The 22,788-nt window shown below is 40.6% G+C and overlaps 2 protein-coding genes across 9 annotated transcripts in view; one reads left to right on the top strand and one right to left on the bottom strand.

Annotated features, from left to right (window-relative positions):
* LYRM9 (LYR motif containing 9) overlaps window positions 1-15,287 on the bottom strand; it is a 41,482-nt gene extending 26,195 nt beyond the window's left edge. For 3 of the 5 annotated variants that reach the window (XM_033004821.2, XM_033004817.2, XM_033004820.2), the window contains exon 1: window positions 14,909-15,155. The gene's annotated coding sequence lies outside the window, so the exon portion shown is untranslated. Of the gene's footprint in view, window positions 1-13,802; window positions 13,889-14,908; window positions 15,156-15,189 lie in introns of those variants that run through there. The other 2 variants (XM_042791528.1, XM_033004818.1) reach the window with 2 other exon arrangements.
* Window positions 15,288-15,929: 642 nt separating this feature from the next.
* Window positions 15,930-22,788, top strand: part of NLK (nemo like kinase) — a 66,852-nt gene continuing 59,993 nt past the window's right edge. For 2 of the 4 annotated variants that reach the window (XM_033004799.2, XM_033004801.2), the window contains exon 1: window positions 16,247-17,635. In XM_033004799.2, the coding sequence (XP_032860690.1) occupies window positions 17,178-17,635 (458 nt within the window). In that variant the 5' untranslated portion in view covers window positions 16,247-17,177. Of the gene's footprint in view, window positions 15,980-16,246; window positions 17,636-22,788 lie in introns of those variants that run through there. The other 2 variants (XM_033004800.2, XM_042791403.1) reach the window with 2 other exon arrangements.

Genomic DNA, 22,788 nt, shown 5'->3' with positions numbered 1-22,788 from the left:
AACTAAAAGCCAATCCTAAGTCCACTGCAGCTTTCTAGCTTTGGTACAAGAACTGAATGCTGAAAGCTGCCTTATAACATTATTTTCCTCCATCATCTGAATTTGCTTTTCTGAATAGCAGGTAACACCTCTGATACCTACCTTGGATCACTCCTATTATTTAGCAGAAAACACCTATTATTTAGCATTGTTAATTAACATTTTGTGATAAACCTGCAGTTAGTTATGCCACTAGGACATTTATGATGCCCTTTCAGAAGTACATTGTCCTTTGCTGTTAACATGTAGCCAATATAATAGCCAAAGAGCAAAGCAATTAACTCCTCCATAGGCTGAAATTTAAACCAGCAATTACTTCCATAATTCACTTAACAGACCACCAGGCATCTTTGCTCAGAAAATTTTCAAAATCTATTCAAAATACACCCCATTGAGCTTTGAGAACACAATAAAATAGTAACAATTGCTATATTTCATTGTTTAGTGATAAACATGGCTTAAGGTCTAGCTTGAGTTTCTACTCTGGAGTCTTTAAAAGTTGGTTCATGTCAAACGTGAGGTTCCTTTACACTGACAGAAGTGTACAAAGGAGAACTGATGTAAAAGTGAACGACATTCCTAACAAGTTTACTTGCTTGTATAAGTTAACGCCAATAATCTCCAACTTGCTGTGTTATTTTTACCAACTGGAAGACCAATGTCTTCTCTTGCCCTTAGAATACAAAGCTGATCTGCACTTAATCACTTTTATATATTGTATTGACAATAATATTTCTGGATGTCTGAAGACTACCAACCACCTGCAGTCAGGAACAATGTTTGCATGGTACTGCTTATTTTTTAATACAATCTTTTTTTTTTTTTTTTAAAAAATCAAGTTCTACTGTGACCCTAAAACATGTTTGAGAAAACATGGGCTTGCTTTCCATTTGAAAGTGCAGCCATACTTCCAAGTATAACTTGGAGCCCAAGTCCATTACTGCCTGATTGAACAAAAGTATTGCTGTTCAATTTCATATTCATCATATATTAGACATGCCTGCCATATCCAAAAGGAACAGAAAAATGCTCTATGTAAAGTCTTTATACTTTAATAAACAGTCATTAAGTATAATTTACTAAATGTAAAAAAAGTATAAATCTTCCATTTCTAACACACCAAAATTATTTATCAGAAAGTTTAAAATAGGAAGTGATGGGCAGGAGAGAACAGGATTATCCACACATGTCTACTGTGGGATAAAAATATGAAGTTCTGATCCAAAGGCCAATGAAATCGATGAAATGTGACAGGAGAAGGAACAGAGTTCAGAAATTTGAAGTTAAATGAGTTTTAGGTATCTTCATCTTTATACCTTGGGTTTCCTCAAAAATTCCAATTTTGCAGACCCAGAACAACAAAATCAAAATAATTCTTTATATTTCATTAAATTTTTGCATTTGTCTTTGAGTAAATTTGCTTCTGTGGGCAAACAAAAATTGAAGCCATATACACATTATTTTCAAAAGGGTTGCCAATGTTTGTTAGCCGAATGATGAATCCCATTTACTTGCAACCTGTCTCTGTATATCACAACTCTACTTCCCACGGTTAGAACAGGATCAGAAGCACAATCAACTGACATTCTCATTTCTTTCTTCCACAATGCGCATTGGTCAGCTGTTATGGAGGGAAATATTTCCATAATAATCCCCCCAAAATTCCCCCTCATTTGTTTGCAATGAAAGAGTTAATATCTGTGACCCAAATATGGAGACCCATTTTAAACTTGCTGAAAATTGCTTTTTAATCCTCGCTCTCGAGGATTTCCTTTGAAACCATCTGCCATGCACGCTGAGTACTTTTTCTGTATATATGCAGGATTACTATAATATGGATTCTTTTGTATAACTTAATACATTTCAGCATATTAAAAAATTAGTTGAAATTTTCATTCTTTTCTTATTTCAGCTGTATACCATAAAAGTGACTGTAAAAGTCAAAATCAGTGATGAGTTCATAGCAAAACCAACACTCATATTTATCTTATTTACTGCAGTATTTACATTGCAATTCTAATATATTTAGTCAGTCTAGCACTGGATAGGATTTAAGCAAAGTTACGAGTCGTTTAACTAATGTAACTTATGCACATGCTTAAGATTTAAGCTCAAGAATTTTCCTCAATAGGAATGGATTTAAGCATGTGCTTTCCCAACTAGAGCATAGTTTGAACACTGGAAGACACAATTAACATCATGATAATTAAAGATCAGAAGAGATTTCAAAATATTATTTCAAATCTATTCTTCGGCTTTTTCTGTCTTCTTGCTATGAACCTTTATGCAGTTGTATTGTTATAGTACAAATACTAAGAAGCAATAAAGCCACATTCATAAACAGAGTCTTAAAACTGGCACATGCAAATTTATATATTTTAGCAATCATCCAAAACATAAAAGAAAAGATATTGCTTCCTATCAGAATAATCACAGAGTGATTGAAATAGTAAACATTCAGCAAGACAGATTTATAATCAATTTATTGGATCAACCTATAAAGTAAAAATATCAAAATCCCAACACAATTACTGGCATTTCCAATGTGGAATACTTTTACAGACGGTGATTTGCCTGCAAACATTCTGAGAACTGAAAATAAGGGAAACTGTTTGCACAGCTTTAATCACATAAGGTGACGCTAACATTTCAGAAGACAGACAGGCCATAGCCTGGGAACGTCTTTGTTTCACATAACCACGCTTGAGAGCAACGTAGCTGTGCATGGGCTTCACCCTAGCAGCCCCGACTCCTCATTCACGTTATTCCTTTTCATTGCCAGTCACCTAATATCTAATAGAAGTGAATGGCAACACAAAATCCCCCACCAAAACATTCCCTCCTAACCCAAGATAGAATCCCATACCCCTTGATGCCTTTTTCCTGGAAAGGAGCAGATGTTGGAAGAATGTGGAGAGAGGAAAAAAACAAGCGAATCATTTTGTTTCAGCAATAACAGATGTTGGAGCATCATCCTGCAGACATGTTACTTTTAATACAAAACTGCTCAGAAAGTGAGTGAGGGGGTGAGGACAGAATCAATGCCCAATTACCCAGTTACTTCAGTGTTTCCATTTTAATGAGCTTCCTGTATGATTTTGTCCTTTAAATTTTCCTTCTCTAATAATAATATCAAATTAGTTTTGTCTTAAACATCAGTGAAAGAAATTCAGCTGTCTGAAAAAAAAAGTCCTCAGACAGCAGATAACAGATTCTTAAAAATGACATGTTATTCTGTCATTTACTTCTGTATAAACCCAGAGCAATTCACAAGATCCTATGGCACTACTTGGGATTAGACTTGAGTGACTGAAGACAGCTTCACATCCTGATACATCTGCTTATATGGCAAATAGATAGTAAAATACTGTAACAGTGCTATGGCATTTGCGGATACATCAATGCTGAAAAAACAACCAAATGCATAATAGATTAAAACCACCTTTCTCTGTCTAAGGGAGGGATTAACTGAAGCCTGGTCTTCATTCCAGCTGGGGAGTAACCTGCTTTCCTGCTTGATTGCATTTACCACTCACATTACTAATATAGCACCATAGTTTCTTTCCACTTTCTTAGACTTGGTCAGTGATGTTGAAGAGCTGTACAGACACCAGGATGCAAGTGGTGCCAGTGCTGTGCTAGAGAGTATAAAATGCAATTGATACATGCTTAGCTCTCACCGAGTCTGTCTCTTTGCATACAGCACACAAAACCAACCACCCCCCCAAAAACCAGAAATAAATACACGCGGAAACTTGGGTGGTGAAATACATGGACAAGGCTTGCAGGCAAGAACAGCACAAGCACAGTATGTGAAGGCTCAGCAAGCACTTCACTGACAACATCCAAGTCCTTTACTGAACAACAGGAACTGAAACAATGTCCAACTACTTACCAGAAGCAATTCAGAAAAGCTTACATGAGATAGATGTGAAAATTTTGATGCCGTATAGATCCCCTAGGATCTGCTGAGCAGCATAGCACCACACTGCAAAAATAAAGCTTAGTGCACGTTGGAACAAGAGACACATCTCCTCTTCATCATATATGTTGGTACGTAAGGCTGAAACAGTGGCTTCTGAATTGTGACTGTCATCTCAGATACAGTTTGTCTTCAGACTGTACACCCTTCTTTTTAATGCCAGACTGCTACTATGTCACCCCAGAGTCTCATTTACAGAATATTTACATCCCACTTTCCTTTACAGTGAATTAAATTGAATATAATTAAGACCATAGGGCAAAAGAGAAGTTACCAGCAGCCTTTAGGATGCCTGGAATTCAGACTCATACATTTAAGTGAGTGCCATGACAGTGGTAGCAGACACACATACACTGACAGACAACAAGAGATTTATGCAACCGCTACAAATGGCTGTTGTATTTTGAGAACCCTGTATCTCTTGGATGACATATTCTCCATCATAAGTATCTTTGGAATAAATTGGCTAAGCTGTGCATAACATGGCCCCTCATTAGCATTATATGAAATCCAAAGGCAATTAACATCCAAAAAGGAGCTGTCTAAAGCTACCCCACATTTCCTCATGCACATGTGAAAATCTGCAGGCTTTCAATAGCTGCCATGTAAAAGATTCATTTCAAAACAAATAAAATCCTCACTAAAAAAGTAAAGACAAACCCCTAACAGCCATAACTGTTTACAAGACAGCTTTCGTACAACTGAGTGGTCCACCAATACCACAGAAATTAGTGATGCGTAACTAATTGATACAAATCTCCTGAGGGGAGTATTGCTGCTGGTTATCTTGATATGAGAAAAGTCCAGAAGGATAAATTGGATGGACAGCTGAAAAGCTTTAGTTCTCCTAGTAGCAAAGGAATTGATCTGGTGAAGAAAGCCCTTAAAGGGATATTATCATGTCAAAAAGAAGGAAAAACATTAATGGTCTTAAAACAACCAAAAGAACTTAGAAAACTTTTGTGTTTCTAACAGTAATGCTAATTATTTCCACCAATTATTTCCACCTTCACGCAAAAGGTGAAAAATTGAAGATGTCAAATTTTTAGTATTTCTCCTAGGTAAGCTTATGATATGAATTATGAAACTGTTTGCTATCAAAGTCCATGTTCATCAATTACTGATTTCATTTTTGCATCTAGTACGTTTACTTATCAATTCCCCTTCCACTGAATCCAAGAAAAAAGTATTCAGATACGCACAGACCTGTAGAAGATTCTCTTCATGTTTCTGGCAGTGTTCTATCAGGCTTTTCCTGATCAATATTACTGCCCACTCCTACACAAATTAATTCTACACGCAAGACAGGTACTCCATTCATTACGATAATTTTTTGATAGACATTAACTGTTATTTTGTTTATGTTACATGTGAGGCATGCATTTTTTTTGCTCCTAAGTGCACACAGCACAAGACTTATTTTCTTCAGAGACTTCTGATTTCAAGTACTGGATTATGTGAGGCAACAGCCTAACTAACATTCTCAAAATGCATCTCACATGGAGTATTGCTTCATCTGCATGATATGTGGAAAATAAGTTAGTTTTTCAGACTTCAGAAAGAGACCACTGCAATACATTCAGAGAAAAGGCAACAGATGTTAGAGCCAAAATAGCTCATGCTCTACCTGCTACTGTGTTCTGATGCTGAGACTGAACATTGACAGGGGCTCTCCTGAGGCTATCAGGAAATCAAACACCCGAGGCTAGCTGATCATTCAGGTGGAAAAATGTCAGCAAGAGCTCTTAAACTAACAAAATTCTCCATGTACAACATAATGATTGTTGTCTGTCTAACCAAAGAAACAGACCTTCCAGTCACCTAATCCAATAACTCCCAGGTTACATGTAAATGAAGATTATTTCCTAGTCTATTATCTTTCTTCACTAGCAGGTTTGAATCAAGACAGCAAGTGAATTGCATGACATGCGAACTCGATGATGAATTAAGGAAATGTGTTTACCCAACATAAAACTGAGGTGTAAAATATGTGATTACTGTCAGAGATTTGTCCTGACTGATAAACTTCCTGGTCTTTACCTCTGTGCCTGACATTACAGTCACCATATTTAAGACCATCATAAACAACTAATTGTGCACATGGTCACACTGTGCAAATTAAGTAATCCACTAAGAGGTATGCAGCAGAAAACAAGTGAATCAAAGGCACCTAGCAGCAACAACAGGCCAACGAACATATCCAAACTATAACAGACTGCATGGAGCCAGAACCACATAGGTTTTATTATCACACACTAATCACTTTCCTTGAGGGTTTGCCTATACAAGGTATTTTACATTACACTAGCTGAGAATCTCTGCTATCCACAGAGGCCACAGTTGCCCAGATCCTCAGCTATGGTAATTTAGAGCAACTCTACTCAACTTCTGGCTCGGTATTATTTTTAGCTAGTTTTTAGTCCAGAAACAGTGGATCACAGAAGAACAAGGTCACTAAACATGTGACCTGTTTAAACAAGCAGCAAATGATGATGAAACTCTTGGAAAATATATAAATGTACTGTCATACATAGATTAAAATCATGTAGTGGTTTTTGCCTGAAGAAACTGGTTTCTGTTATATCATTAATAATACTGGGGGGGGGGACACCAAACAAAAAGACAAATCCAAAACAAAGCAAAGGTGAAAAGGTTTTAGTTCCACATTTATTGTTGATTATCTGAGATTAGTTATTTGAAATTCGACTGAGCAGATTCTTTAATAACACCACAATATTTAATGTCACTTAGTATCTCTTCATATTAAATACTTTCTTGCAACAGATACAAGCCCAAAGTATCTAAAGGTATGTAAACATATGGTAAAAGTAACCAATGTAAATGAGTAACTTGGGCAGGTGGCTCACCAGCTGCGACACAAACACAGCAGGCTCAGACAGGTAGCATTAGTACAAACACCCATTGAACAATCTGACAGAAGTTGAATAAGTTTGAAAGAAGCCTTGCCAACTTACATGAACCAGGCTGATTTGGTGTCACACAGTCCATTTCAAATACCCATTACCAAAGTCTGCTCTCAGATATATGGATATAATTCTGGAGTCAGCAAGAAATTTGTTTTTCCACATCTCTGATGACCTAATAAAGCACAGGCTTTGAGTTGCACTAACAAATCTCCTATGTATATTTAAGCTTAATTTGCATTACATTATCCCAGTTTACCAGGATCACACTCTGAAGACAACTTCGGAGTGAAATGTCATGAACTAGGCTGCAACTTTTTTGTTTCCTACTAGTTTCCAGGTGTCTTGGTCCTGTATGTGTTCCTATCTTGACTATTTCTGTATGACAAAGAAATACTGTATTATTGGTAAAACCACAGGGAATAATCACTACTCTGTACCTCAGAGAAAAAATGTTTAAGTTGCATTCTCAAAATTGCCCTGCTGTAATGGATAGGTGTGCTGCTGCAAAGACCACAATTTAAAAATTACCGTTTAAGTGTTTCCATAACACATTGTTCTTTTTTTGATATTTAATGAATATGGTCTATTACAACACTCAAGGAACTTTGACATGGCGAATGATTTATGAGCTATTATGCCAGACAAAATTAGTCAATACATGGAAAAGCAAAGCTGTCCAAACTGGAAATAAAGGTGAGAGGGAGGGGGAGGTATCAGAATCAGGCTGGACTTTGTGCTCTCATTATAAAGCTAGAACAAACCAAAATAGCTGGTATTTACAGATACATCATCACCTGCAAGAACTTAACAACCTAAAAGCTTAACCTCCTACCCAGGACTTCACTGAATCATACCTACAGAATACTGGGTCAACATACAGCCAATCTGACATTGCAAAGTTGCAAGAAGTTTGTTTCAGTGTAACTGAATGCAAGACAAGTAATAATCATGGCCATTAGCCATGATGTTACAAACAAAACTCTTAGCAGGAGGCGTACCATCAGAGAAACATACAATCAATTCAGATCAACTCAATTGCTTTGTTCAATTTGCTGTCACTGGAATCAATGACAGAACAAAAAGCTAACTGTGGGACAAGCAGAGCAAGAAGTCGGGTGTTTGGAAGACTGTTCCCAAAAATACCACCGCAGCAACAGTATTTTCTATACCGATTAAATATACAATCCAGAAAATTCAACATATCATAAGTAGTGGTGTCTTGGCCTCCTTCCTCCCTCCCCATCACTGCATAAAAGATATAGCAGAAGCAAAGTGCTTGGATGCTATTGTACCTATTTTAGTTTGGAAGAAAAGTAAACAACTTGCTCATCTCCCCACTCCAAAAAAAATTATTCAGGGATCCTGCTCACGCAAAAATGGCTTGTGGCAGTGTTTTCAATTCTCCACCTTCTAGGGAAGGTAACATGCTGTGGAGCTATTTTAAGAACATCTCATTCACAAAGGTCTCCAATTCGGTCTTCAGAGACACAGATGATTTTCTTGCTGCTTCAACGTCTTTACTGGCATGACATTTGCTTCAGAGGGAGTTCATTTGCTGTTCCAACATCAAAATGGAGCAAGAACAGCTGCCAGGAGAGGGATAAAAGGAAACACTGGTGACAAAGAGCAGCAGGGTCATTTCTGGTGCACAGAAACATAGAACAGAGGGAACTGCAGAACTGTCACTTTCTCCAAAAAGCCACAGGGGATAAAGACCTCCCCTCTACCTCCTGCAACTGGTGTTTAGCAGCAAGAAGTAAAACGAGACAGAAAGAACTAAACAATCAGGCTGAAGTCTTTAAATTGCAAATTACTATAAACCAACTTTAAGCACCTGAGCACTCCCAGTTAAAGCCAAGCTCATGTGTAAGCTCTGCAGAGAGCAAAGAATTCAGTAACTCCTTCAGAAAAATTCAAAAGAAATCACTTTTGGCTAGAAAGCACTATAGGGTATGGAGTTGCGTGTTTCGGATGTGATAGTCTTCAGGATGAATTCAAGCCTCAGTGTTAATCATGATCTCCGTATTTGCATACTGAACAAGCATGGGACAAAGCTGTCAACTGTCCACCACAAAAACTATACTGCAAGAGCCACACACAGGGCTGACAGGCCAGTGCAGCAACCTAAGTGCTGGTAGAGTCTGGTCCCCAACGTCAGAGATACACACTACCTTACATGACACCATCTGTCCTTTACACCAGTTGTCCCCTACCCCATATCTCAGTCATATCTGCGTAGCTCTAATGAAATACCATTCCACCATTTGAATTGCCTTTCAAAGCAGCAGCTGAATTCCCACACTGCTGCTTTAAAGACAAAGATGAGGCTCATCTTGGCCAACATGCCTTTTTGATAGACTAGCAAGCTTATGCTAGGTCATCCACTCAGTTCGACTACTAGATTTTTTTTTTTTTACCCTATCTTAATAATATCTTGCCTTGAGCACAAGAGGGATTTGTCCCTCATTCAACAGCAGACGAGCAGAACCCTGTCCTCCTCTTCGATGAGGGCATACTGCCATCCCTGCAAGCTCTAAGACACAAATCTTTATACATAATCAAAGTTAAAACAAAATATTCTTTCCCCTGCTCCTCACTGCATCTTAATAGATTAATTTATTCTTTTCCAGTTTTGTAGAGAAAATGTTTTAAAGATGAAAACACTGGAAAATTATTATTTGCAAGAAAAAGGACTAATATACACCAACAGAATTTTCATTCTATGATGTTTTCTATATATTAATGCTTATTCTGTTGTATGTTAGGATCACAGTTTATTTAGAGCATGATATTTATCTGACTAACCAAACCCCCTCAAATTCACAGGCATTAGCACCATGTTTATGACACCTTAAGGGCTTCAGCATTAGGATTTATGAATAAAATATTACCACAGTATTACAGAACACTGAGGACTATCTGCAGAGTTGTATATCAAGGTATGTGTGGGCTTGTCAAACACCCACATGATAAATTATCAATAGGGCAGCTCAAAGTACCCCTTTTGTGAATCAGAGAGAAATCTGTGCAAGCATTTTATTATGCTTTGTTCCACTTAATGATACTTTTTCTGCATTAAAGGGTCACAAAACCCCCTACATGCATAATTGCTGAAGGACATTTATGCACAATACTCAGCCATGAAATCAAAAGACTTATTCTAATATTCAGAGTCTTGTTTTCACAGCTAGTTCTTGTGAAACAAGAAAAAACCCCACAAAGCCTATGTCTGCAACTGGACCATACCATTTTACACTGTGCAATGAGATACAATCTTTTGTGGAGAATTTTAAGTTTAAAACACTGCTGAAGGAGCAGAGAAATAGAACTGTCTGATTACAAATTGCCTTCCATCCCTTGCCCTTATGCAGAGTGCTGTCAAAAAGATTATACCCCTGCAAAGCAAGTGGCAAATCCAAGAGGAAAATAAATCTCTCCAGTCAGAAAAGACTAAACTTGATACAGTAAATGTACAAAAAGGAACAAGTCTGTGCCCTGTGTTTCTAATGCATGGTATTTACTTTTATATGTAGTTTAAAAAAGAGTTTAGCAAAGAGCACATGACAAATCTAAATATAATAGCATTCAGTGTTTGATACCTAAAGAGCAGACTTGCAACTGCTTTACAGCACTCTCACTGTGAATAAAATAGTAAGAGACAGATGCATGTCCCCATGAATAAATGCCTTCACCAGTAAGAGATTAGAATTGATCTGTCATGTTTCATCAGCAGTAGTCACCAATCGCATTTCTCCATGCATCACTGGGGATGACAAATTAGTTGCAATCAAACTGGGCTTTGGCAGGATCTAGAGCAGTGTCTCTACCTGCCCAGTTCAAATTACTATGGTTAGATTTTGCCAACTCACTCATCAAGCAGCTCGAGCTCATTGAACTACTCACAAAACACTGTTGCTCAAAATTATGAGCCAGCTCTGTACTGAGCTCCCCCTCAGCAGACTTATGCTACCTATACAGAGGCATTAAATAACAAGGAAGCACTGACTTAGAGTAGTACACGATTAATTCACTCTGCAGCTTTATTCTAAGTAGGAGTGATTCATATAACTAATAGGTAACACATTCAAGTAACAGACTTGTACTGAAGAAACAAAGGGTCTATTAAAAGTTAAGCACTTTGCAGGTTTCATGTTTCCATAATATTCTTTTAAAAGGCTTTTTTCCTTAAACATACCTCTGCATGAATCAACTGGATCTTGTGCTCCTTAACTTTCATAGCATGAAGTGCCTAAAAAGTAGCTGAACCGACAGTCTTAAGTTACACAGCATGACAGAGGCCAGGAATACCAATTAAAAGTGTTTATAAACCCAGTGTAGAAGGAAAGTACACTTGTTAGGGTGGGTCATTCAACACTGGCATCTGATATAACTCCATATGGACATGTAAGATAACTTATCTCTTCAGCTGCCATCTCACCAGTCTCTCACCTCATTGGTAAGAGCTGGTTTAACTTCAAAGGGCAAATAAAAGATGGGCAATATGGTTGTAGCATTTAGCCAAACTAAAATAATGTGTGTCTCAGACTTCAGTTATACTTTACAGACATTGAAATTGGAAAGCACTGTTTGTAGTAGCCCAGTCAAGAGCGGTCAGGAAAACTAGTGACAATGCCAGGACTGCAACCTAGTTCATTTCTTTTGCTCCCACTGCTGAAAATTCATCTACATGACAGTGTCTAAGACATTTTTAGAGTATTTCTAAGAGAAGACACTTATTTACTCATGTACAGCAGAAATGAAGTCACCATGGATGTGATTCACTAAAGCTAACAAAAACGTTGTATGACAAATAGGAAATCAGTAACTTTAGACAAAGGTCTGTGCGGAGAAGCTCTTTGTGCTGGATGTAGGGTTCTGATTCAGGCAACTAACCCTGCTCACCAAACAGTGGACCCCTAGGAGCTGCCCCAGATCACCTGGTGGCAATACATAAATAAGCAGTCAGACTGAAGGCTGAGGTGATGGAACCTATCACTTATTTTTCCTTTCAGATTTACTAAAGATAACTTCTATCCAAAAACTTGAGATTGTTGGTGTTTGATGATAATCAGTAAACTATATAAAACTTTCTAAAAAAATAGTACCATTGGTAAAGTTTTTGAAATAAGTCTGTTTTTCATAAAAACAGGCAATGATCATGATATTGTAGTATGTCATGTGATACTTGCAATGGAGAGCTGCACATATGTGACATCCTCAACTACAGCAAAGATGCTGAATACAATCCCCATTGTGTTGATCCTTCCTTAAATTAGTAAGGATAAAAAAAAGCATAAGCTTCAGGTGGAACTTCCCTCAGGTTAATTGGCAACTTTTTTGCTCATGAGGAAGTATAAACAGATGCTTTATACACTAATGAGAAGTGGATCCAATTCCCATCTTTTCATGAGCACAATACTTGAAAGAACAGGTTCTCAAGGACACAAGCTGCTCCAGGGGAGATGGCTATGCAAAGCTTTAAAATACGCTACTGGAGATCTAGGACTGAATTGTTTCCTATCCACTTCAAACAAAAAAAAGTAAAACCACCCTGTTTAATATTAAACACTGCTGTTCAGAAGCTTCTCTCTAAAGGCTCCATGTAGTCAATGGGGAAAGAAATGTTAAGGTGATGTCCAGATACACCTGAAGTAGACTCCTCCAGAGTGCAATGCATTATACCTCTTCACTCTTTAACAATAAGGAGCCTAAAGAGATTAGGCTCCTAAATTAGTCACCAAAACTTCACATTTGTAAGAACGCTTCTCAATAAGCAATCATTGCAAGACTTTCACTTTATGCTAGAAAAAGCTTGACTTTTTCCCCTATCGCTGAACATTTTGTTTACAGCCGTTAATTCAACTACAGTTCAGTGGCATGAAGATAAAGAATTTCATCCTTCTCTTTTATTCCCAATATGTAGTTGAAGATGACTTTCAGCAAATACACCAGTAAAAATTATACTCCACAGAAAATCAATTATTTAAAAACATGCGGTACAATTAACTCAATAATGTACCTAACTGAAAAAAAAAAAATGAAGAGGACACTATCATTAGACTTGAATAATGCCACTTAGAAATTAACCTGCAAATACGTTTAGAAACCAAGTTTCCATATAATGATTATTAGGCAATTGCTTGATTTTACTACTTGGACAGGTTTTGCAATAACAGAGAAGGAAAAAAGTCCATAATGAAAACGTGTGGGAGAGTTTTAAAAGCCTTCCAGTCTTCACAGCACTTCCCTATGCCCAGGCCCACCCAACCCGCTTTGTATCCACTTCCTTCCATTGTCCCTCCGTACAGTACCTCTCCAGAGCCTGAGGGCAAGCAGGTACCAAAAGAATCCTTGGTTCGTGCCATATTCATACTCACATTAGCAGTTTGTTATCAACTTCAATAAAAACTTCAGACAGACAGCTAGAAATACAAGTTCTAAATAAGTATTCTGTCTCTTCTTCTGGTATGTATTATTATAAAACTGATGTAAACCAAATCTGCTTTTACTTTTTTTTTTTTTAAAGTAAAGTCTCTGCTCTTAAACCTGTGACATAATCGCAAAATTCTACTATAATTCTGGACTGGAATATTAGCTAACAACATTACAAAATACAACAGAAACAATTTTAATAAAGTAACTTGCTTTAAATACTTGAGACTTTTCTTTTTCACAAGAGCAGACAAAAAGTATCCAAACCCCATTCTTAAAAAGATTTTGCACTCAAGTTTTAGAATTGCAACAGTCTTTCACACTTATGGTCTCCTTTCCCCCATGCTGTACAGAAGCCCAGTGATGTTCAGTTTTTAAGATAGACATACTGGAAAGACAGATCACAGTACTTGACACTGTACCATGGGGGATCTGTTGGTAAAACTTCAGCAATGTAGTTGAACTGTTACAGCTCTGCTAGTCCTTCTTCTGTTCAAACAGGAACCAGATGCAGGGAAGAAAAGGCTAGCAGCTCACTCAGACACGTACAAATTCACTGTTGGTCATTTATTTCCTTCGGAACGGCTCAATTTAAACATATGAAGGAACCTCTTTATCACTATCACAGTTAATTTGACTCTACTACCATCATGGGTAAAGCTCTGATAAGTAAGAGTTTTTCTGAAGTAAAACTATTAACCAGATATGATTAATAGTCACACAAGCAAATGGAAAGTGTTAAAACTGTCATATTTTTATTACTGTGTTCTAGGGAGACACTTATGCTTTAGAGAACCACTCTGCATTCCCCAAGCATGCAGCTTAATGGCAAGTGAACTAATCCAACCACAAAAAATATTTTGGTCCTACGCTAACATGTCCTTCACATTTGAAACAACTTCTGAGCATGTTAACAAGCATGCTGCAGTAAGACTCAGAAAAAAAGAGACGTGGAGAATTGGCTATAGTATCTGCTACCAGCTATCAGCTTTAAAGATCTAAAACCTCTGATTACTTTTTTTTTTTTTCCCCCTCCTGATCTAGGGGAAGAGGGAAGCTCATCTTATAGTGTGCCTCCGTGCTTCCCTACTGACGAGGCTCGGGCCCTCAATGCCACCGCTCCGCACTTTCACCAGCCTCAAATTGCCTCAAGTCGCCTCAAGTCTGTAAGGTAAAGCCTTCAAACTTTACCTGCTGGTCTTCAAATCGAAGGAAGAAAAGACCCCCAAGGTAACCCCCACGCCCTCTTCCTCCCCCCCAAAAACCACCAACAAACAAACAAAAAAGCAACAAAAAAAACCCCAAACCAACCAACCAAAAAGAAAACGAACACAACAAAAAACAAAACAAATAAACAAACAAACAAACAAACAAACAAAAAAAAACAAAACCCCACCGCCATCCCTTAAAAAAATTCCAAATTTCACAGACATTTCGAGGTCAGTCCCCGGCTTTAAAAAAAAAAATTCGCCCTTCCGTTAGCCGAGTTAGGCAAGCTTCTTTTGTGCAAGACAGCTTTGGCAATCACCTTCCTCTGGAGAAGAGGACTGAGGCAAAAACCTCTACCTCAGGAAACCGAGCTCCTCTTCCCTTACTGTGCCCGGGGCGGCGAGGAGAGCGGGCTCACCGCTGAGCCAGCACAGCCCTAAGGGCCCCGCCGCCGCCCCGGGACGGGACGGGCTGCCCGAGGGCCCGGGGCGGGCAGAGGGACGGAGCCCACCGCGCTGCTGCCGCCGCCGGTGCCCGCCCCGCTTCCCGCCGCCGCCCCTCAGCGCCCACAGTGACCCCTGCGCCCCGCCGCGTCCTCACCTCACCCCGCCCCGGGAGCGCCATTGGCCCCTCCCGCCGCCCGTCAAGCGGCTTCCCGCCTCCCATTGGCCAGCTGCCCGCCGGCAGACGAGCGCACCGGCCACTTCCGCGTCCGTCACCTGGCGCCTCGCGCTGCGATTTGAAGAACGAAGGCGCTTTTAACGCCCATCGCCGCTTCTCATTCGTGAAGAGAGCTGTCAATCACGCCGCCGCCTCGCCTCCGAGCCCTATTGGCCCAGTAACCCCTTTTCGGGATTTCGTTTGTCCTCATTGGTTAATCAGATCGGATAGGGGGCGGTGATTGGGCAAAAAGCAGGCCTTCGGGGCGGGAGTGGGCAAAGGGGGAGAGTCGATTGGCCAGCAGGCCGGAGAGGCGCCACGTGATTGGCAGAAGAGGTGAAGAAGGCGGGGCCGCCCGAGGTGAGGGTTGTGTGAGGTGAGGGAATCTCGCGGGGTCTCGCTGGCGCTGGGCGCGGAGGCGCGCCGCGATTGGGCGGCGGGGGTCAAAGGGGGCGGGACTGAGTCAGGGAGTCTCTGCGGCGGCCGAGCCCTATGGGCCGGCCGAGCTGGGCCCCGCGCGGTGATTGGGTGGGGGCGGCTCTCGCGGAGCCTGGTGGGCCGGGTCCGATTGGCTGCGGGGCGAGGTGCCGGGCGCGCGCCCCTGGATGGGGGCGGGCGGGAAGGCGGGGGGGGGGGTGGCTGGTGTGCTGGTGGGGGGGGGGGGGGGGGGGGGAGGGCAGGCCGGGTGCGCGTGCCCGCTGTGCGCTCCGCGCTGGGGCTCCGTGAGGAGGTGAGTGGCGGCGGCGGCGGCGGCGGCGGCGGCGGGTCGGGCGGCCGAGGCGGCGGCGGCGGCGGCCGGGGGGCGGAGCGGCGCTGCGCGGCGGGGGCCTGAGAGCCCGCCGCCCCGTCCCCCCCGTCCACCGTCCCCCCCCTCCACCTCTGCCTGCCGCACGCACGCAGCGGAGCCCCCCCACACCCACATTCCCCCCCCCCCCCCCCCCCTCCCCCGGCCCGTCCCGGCCCGTCCCCGCCCGCGGGGCCGCAGCCGCCGGCGCCCCCCGCTGAGGCGCTGCCCGCCGCCGGCGCCGGGGCAGCCTGTCAGGGCGCCGCCGCCATCGCCTCCCCCCTCGCCCCTTTATCCCCCGGCCCCGCGCTCTCCCCTGTCATTCATTTGGCACTTTCCCCGCTCCCATTTTTCTTTTTTTTTTTTTTAATTTCCTCGCCCCGTCTCCTTCGCTGTTTTCTGCCCCGTCCCTTTCTCTTCCTCCATCTATTTTTATCTCCTCATCCCCTTTTGCCCTCCCCCTCCTTATCCTCGCCCTCTTCTCCTCACTCCTTCCGTCCCTCTTCACTTTTTCTGGGTGCTTGTGTGTGTTTCAGGCCTTCAAGGAAAAGTTGCAAACTCCCAAGTTTTTTTTTTTTTGTGGTTTTTTTTTTTTTTTTTTTTTTTGCTATATTTGAGGGAGCAGGTGTCTGAAAGGAGGGAGCTATGTAGGAGGTGCCTGGGCGCTCAGGGAGGTTTCGAGGAGATAAATGAAGAGGATGTGGGAATGGAAGGGGTAGACTCATCAGTCCTCTCAGGATATTCCAGAGGAGAGACTCCAAATCCTCCTTCTGGAGGGAAGGGGGATTGATCATTGTATTTCTTTTTTATTTACAAAAAAAAAAAAAAAAAAAAAAAAAAAAAAAGAAAAGTGAAGGAAAACCCCCAAACCAAACCCAACCCAGTTGCCCAAGGATGGAGTTTCAGTAGCCAACTACAGCTGGACTCTTGGGGGAAGAGGGTTCGTACACTGGCTCACGCACACATGAAGAGATTCTCCAAATTGTTTGGCTTCGCGAAGAGATAAGGCCAGTTGAGCTCCATGTTTTTAAAGGTGGGCCGTGTATGATGAAACCCAACTTCTTTTAAAGTGTAGCAGATTTCATTTTTATGGCCAAATGACAGCTTGACCCAGTTGTTATCCAATCAAAGGGCATTTTTTTGAATGTCTCTTTGTGGCACAACAGCCAACGCAAAAATGATGGCGGCTTACAATGGCGGTACGTCTGCAGCAGCAGCAGGTCACCACCACCACCATCACCACCACCTTCCTCACCTCCCTCCTCCTCACCTCCATCACCACCACCACCCTCAGCATCACTTGCATCCAGGCTCTGCAGCTGCGGTACATCCCGTACAGCAGCATGCCTCTTCGGCAGCTGCGGCCGCGGCAGCTGCAGCCGCGGCCGCGGCGATGCTAAACCCAGGGCAGCAGCAGCCATATTTCCCATCACCGGCACCGGGTCAGGCCCCTGGACCAGCTGCAGCAGCCCCAGCTCAGGTACAAGCTGCAGCAGCTGCTGCAGTTAAAGCGCACCATCATCAGCACTCACAACATCCACAACAGCAACTGGATATTGAGCCGGACAGACCTATTGGATATGGAGCCTTTGGTGTTGTCTGGTGAGTAAAGAAAAAAAAAAAAAAAAAAAAAAAAACCAAACCTGAACCGATTTTTCCTTTTCATTTTTTACCAGATCATAATTCATTCTTGTTTTTGTCATTTGAATCAGAATACAAGAAAGCTGCTTACTACAGATTTTTTCACTGGTTCTTCTCTGTTCTTAGAAAGTTGGCTTCACTTGTTTTTGTTGGCAGAACGAGGTTTAGAGTGGTGAAGAGCAACCTCTGACTAACAGGCCACACCATCATTCTCTTCTGAGACCAATGCAACGTGTTTATATACTTGCTATACATTTTCTTAGAGTACGTATTCTGTGCTTCCTAAATTTTCAGGTTAACTAATGAGCGTTAGGATATATGTTTTGACCTGACTTAAAAGTTAGAAATTAAAAGCATATGAAAATGTCTTCCTCCTTCAGTCACCTGTCAAGATCTTTGTCTAGGAGACTGTTTGACCTGTGGTAGTAGTCTGTGTGCTACCTGAAACAGAATATCTGAACTTTGCTCTCCTTTCATAAATGTAAATGGGATTTTCTGTCTTACTGTAGTACTGCCTATGGTCCTTTTATTCCCCCAGCCGCTATTTCGGAGGATTCTGCCAGTGGAGCGTAATCTTTTCTAATATATTCTGTGACCATCTTAGTACAATGTATGTAATTATTGCCCTTCAGGATCACTGAAGCAAAACTGGCATGACTTTATATATATATATATATTTTTTTTTTTTTACAGATGGTTGTCAGTTTACTGTATTCTGAAATGTTTATTAGAAACATGAGAGATGCCCCGGTGGTGTTTTTGAGAGCAGGCGTGTTGCAGCACACTTCCTGTATCACAAATACAAAGTTTGAAGTGTGCAACTGCCTCGTGTCCCCACAGAACTTTTCACAGCATTCAGTCGACAAGGCCTTCTGTGCTGCTTAAGCAGTTTTGCTGTAGGTCCTGTCCGTACCTTAATTTCAGTGAGATCGAAGTGTTAGGCGACTGGGGCTGCAGTCTGTACCAGCGCATGGTGGCAGAGTGCTTTGCAGGACAGGCCTCAGATGAGCAACACACGTTACTCCTTCGTCCCAGCCCCTTAAGTTGGTTGCTCATAACCAGGCCAGTGTTTGTAATAAAATCATGTTTTCTAGGAAGGCTGAACAAGCTGCACAAACTAGGTGTAGGTTAATGTTGTAGTTGATCTTGTGTCCCTTAATTCAGAAGGCCTAGGGAGTTAATTTAAATGTAAAGTTTTCAGAGTTGGAGTGGTGCTGTTGTACAGTTAGCACTGCTGTGATCTTGCTATGGTACAGTATAAAAAAGCTGATATCAAAGAATGAAAACTGACAAGAAATCTGCTGTAAAAAATTATCTAAAGAGTATTTCCATCTGTTTGTATGTTTTTTGATAAAGTGTGGAGTTTTAAAAATTTAATTGTTACAGGGTTGCTTAAATTTAGAGCTTTATATAAGATCAGACCTTGTTATCGTTGTTACAAGCAATTTGTTTACCTCTGTGTATTTCCTAGGTCTTTATTTTCTCAGTTTTACTTGCCAAAAAATGAGGTGAAGAGAAAGATCTGCTTTCATGATATTCAGTAGAATAAAAGGTCAAGCTTGCATATTTAAATATAATATCATTAAGAATGCTGAGGGGGAAAAAAAAAAAAAGTGTAGAAAGCAGAAGGGTCTGCTCTTGACTGACATGGGGTAGAACGGTGCCAAAATTGTCCACCCTTCCCGAGAGCCCTGACCGTGCAACCGCGTCCACACAAGCAGGAATTGCCAGGAGCGGGACTGTGCTTGCGAAGTTGTAACTACAGCTCTTACTTCAAGATAACAACAGCTGAAAAAAAAAAAAAAAGAGGGAGGTTGTTGAATAAAAAGCAGAAGCTTAGAGGTCAGATCTCCTTTGGTACAGCTGTAAGGCTACGCGGACTGAGAGCGTTGTTGGCTGAAATTCAGTTCCTCTTTGCTGACATATATTTGAATTCAGTGGTCACTGTCAGGCTCTTGGCATTTCATATTAACTTCTGCCAGTGAATGCAGACTGAATTTAGGAGTCCATAAGCAATAATTAACCTGCATTTTTGATTTCATTCAAAACCTGAAGGAATGCTTGTGTAGTTTAATTTTAGCTATGTAAGGTAATGCAACTGAACATAAACATTGATTTGGATATTTTTAGTTTAAGTTGATTTAGATGTGAAAAATGTATACTTTGGTACAAGTGCAACACAATTTTCAGTAGCATAAGGCCTGAGCTCATTTTGAATAAGGATTCTGTTGCTTATCTGTATCTCTTTCTGAGCGTGTATTGGCACCAATAGGTAACTGAAAAGTTTGTGTCTGTACTTCAGAGGGAAATGGATGTTCTTTTACAGAGAGTTAGAGTGTTTGAAGAAGTCTTTCGTCTTGCTACTCAGATGTGTCATTGCATTGTCTAGAAAGATACAGCTTATCCCGCAGTCAAGTTTAGCTCGTCAAATAAGTAATCAGGAGTGTGTGGTATTGAGTTTCCCGTTAGCTTACTGAGGGAGATTTTGACTTGGCAGTTGAATTAGCGTTTGTCATTAGTTCATTTGTCTGGTACTTTATGATGTTTTGGGGTAGCTAATGTGCTGCTGGAGTTTTTCACTCATGAAGAGCCAAAGCATCATGCTTCAGCATTTTCATTATTAACTCACGCAGGCTTGTATTGCTGCTGCTAGTATTTGTATATACAGAATGTATCCTTGCTCATCCAGTCACCATTACGTTTTAAATCAGCTATCCCTGGCACGGCATCTCCTCTGACTACATGCGGATTTTAAAGTGAACTTAACCCAAGCTGGCAAAGGAGAAAAGAATCTCTTGAACAATCGGCATTAAATTGCTATATTTATCCATTTTCATTGTGCTTTAACATAGGGTGAAGATGTGCATATTAACGCAACACCAGAGCTTGGTGTTTCTGAACGGTGACAAAAGGCGGGGGGAGTTGCTGAAGCAGGAAAAGGTGTGTAGGTACCTACCCCCAGGTTCTGCGGATTTGCTTAACTGCTCTCTAGTTTGGCAAACTGCCACAAGCCAAGTTGCGTACCTCATTTGCTGAAAATGGAGCAATTTGCTCTTTAAGTATTCACTGTTAACATGTTCTTAAAGTGTTGAAAAAAAATCTGGATTTTAGTTTTGGCAACAAACCCTGTTTGTGCCCCATATTTCAAATTGTCTGTCTCATTTTTGGAAGTCTTATATATATTCTAAGGAGCTGTCCTTTGCAGAAGTGCTCCCTGTTTTGCTGGGGAGACATGCTACTGCCATCTGGTGGGATTAATAATAATAATAATAATAATAATAATAATAATAATAATAATAATAATAATAATAATAATAATAATAATAATAATAATAATCAAACCTGCCAAGGCTCATAGGTTTTGGAGTGAGAGGTGAAGCCTTAATACGTCTGTCAAGAGGCGCTGGTGCTGTTTTCATGCAGGATTCCTAGATCTGTGAAGAGGAACTGCAAGTTCTGTGGAGGTAGACAGGGAATAATGACTTTTGTTGCTGGTTCAAGCCATTAACACTGCTGCTGCAATTTTATGAAAATGTCTTGTTGGTTGGGATATATCTATTCCCGTGGGATAAGAAAAAATGACACGGTAAGGTGTGTGGGGATTGTATTTGTCTTATATATATCTCTCATTTTGAAAAGTTGTTGTCACTCATCAAAGATTGTGAAATCAAGCAATCTGTTTTACTATTATCAAAACTGTTAAAAGGCATCTCTGTGGGCCTGTGGGATATCTGTTACAAATGACTGTAGAAAAAAGGGTGTGTTTGTTTTTTTTAGAGTCCTGATTTACACAATTTTAATTTGTAGTGTGGTTTTTAATGTATTTGCTTCTAATAGTTTTTATTCAGAAAGTCGGACAGCAGTGTAAGTGAAGTTCCAAATAGTATGGCTGTTGATGTTGAGATAGGACTTTATGTACAGGCTGCCATAACTTTTAAAAGCAGACATAATTTAGCCTAAATTTGCTGTTCGTTCCTGGCCTTCAAAGGCCTGAAATCACTAAAGTAATTGCTAAATAAAAATTGAAATAATACTGCATACAATTAATTGTTGCCTGGACCCTAGAACTATTTTAAGAGGATTTTATCACTATGCTGATACTAAGCACAGCAGTAGGAAAGACATTGCTAGGATAAACCGATAATCTCCTGTTACTTTAAAGGAACGTGTCATGCTGAGCAGGTATTCAATATTGAGAATTTGTTTTGGACAAAATTGCTGAAATGTGTATTAGGGGAAAAAAAAGATGTTACAGCGTTAAAAAGATGTGAATAACTGCAGGACAAGTTCCCCTTCTGATATCTGATATTGCTGTGAACTGCAATGATGTTTTGCATAGTTAATGCAAATAATAATGCAAAAGTCCAGTCTGGTAAGCATGAAATACTTCGAAAATTATGAAATTTGTGTTATGAAACCTTTTAAGACTGTTGGTGTGAGATTTTTTTTTTCTAAGCTAAAATTGTTTGTATCATGATCATTTTCCAGTCCGTCAAAACTCACCTGTTAGTGGAAGGTGTTACTTGAACAGTAAGAAAATATCCCCTGTTAATTAGTGTTTAGGTGGACACCTGCTTACTTTGCTTTAAACTATTTCATCTGACATTTTGTATTAGTCTAAAATGACTTTTTTGTGATTGTTCAAAAAAATACAAAAGGACTCTAAAGTTTATCCTGGAGTTGTCATTGTGAATGAGGCTGAGCATAAAGGGGGAACTGTCAGCAGGGAGTGATAGCTCGGGTAGATGGAACAGAACATCCACCAGAATTGGCTAAGGAGGCTCTGGAAGGAGGAATCCATGCCAATAATGTTATCTGGAGAGAAGATCCCTACAAAACATCCAAACTAAGCAAACCCGAGACAAATGCAAAGAGCCTTTTAAAGGACTGATATTACAGCTGGCTAAGATGCAACAACAGTACTAATCAAGAATGTAACTCAGGGCTTTTCTTAAGAATGAAAAATATCTACAGTGTGGTGTGTTGGTTTTTGATGTAGTGAAATATTTGCTTTCAGTAATGGGCAACAAAAATATTTAAAATTAATACATTAATCGGTCATTAATATTTAAAAATTTTAAAAAAATCCTTCCAGGATATTTGAAGGACTTGGC

This window comes from Tyto alba, unplaced genomic scaffold, assembly GCF_018691265.1.
Source record: "Tyto alba isolate M040663 unplaced genomic scaffold, T.alba_DEE_v4.0 Super-Scaffold_19, whole genome shotgun sequence".
NCBI lineage: Eukaryota > Metazoa > Chordata > Aves > Strigiformes > Tytonidae > Tyto > Tyto alba.
This window is presented reverse-complemented; position numbering and strand designations above follow the sequence as displayed.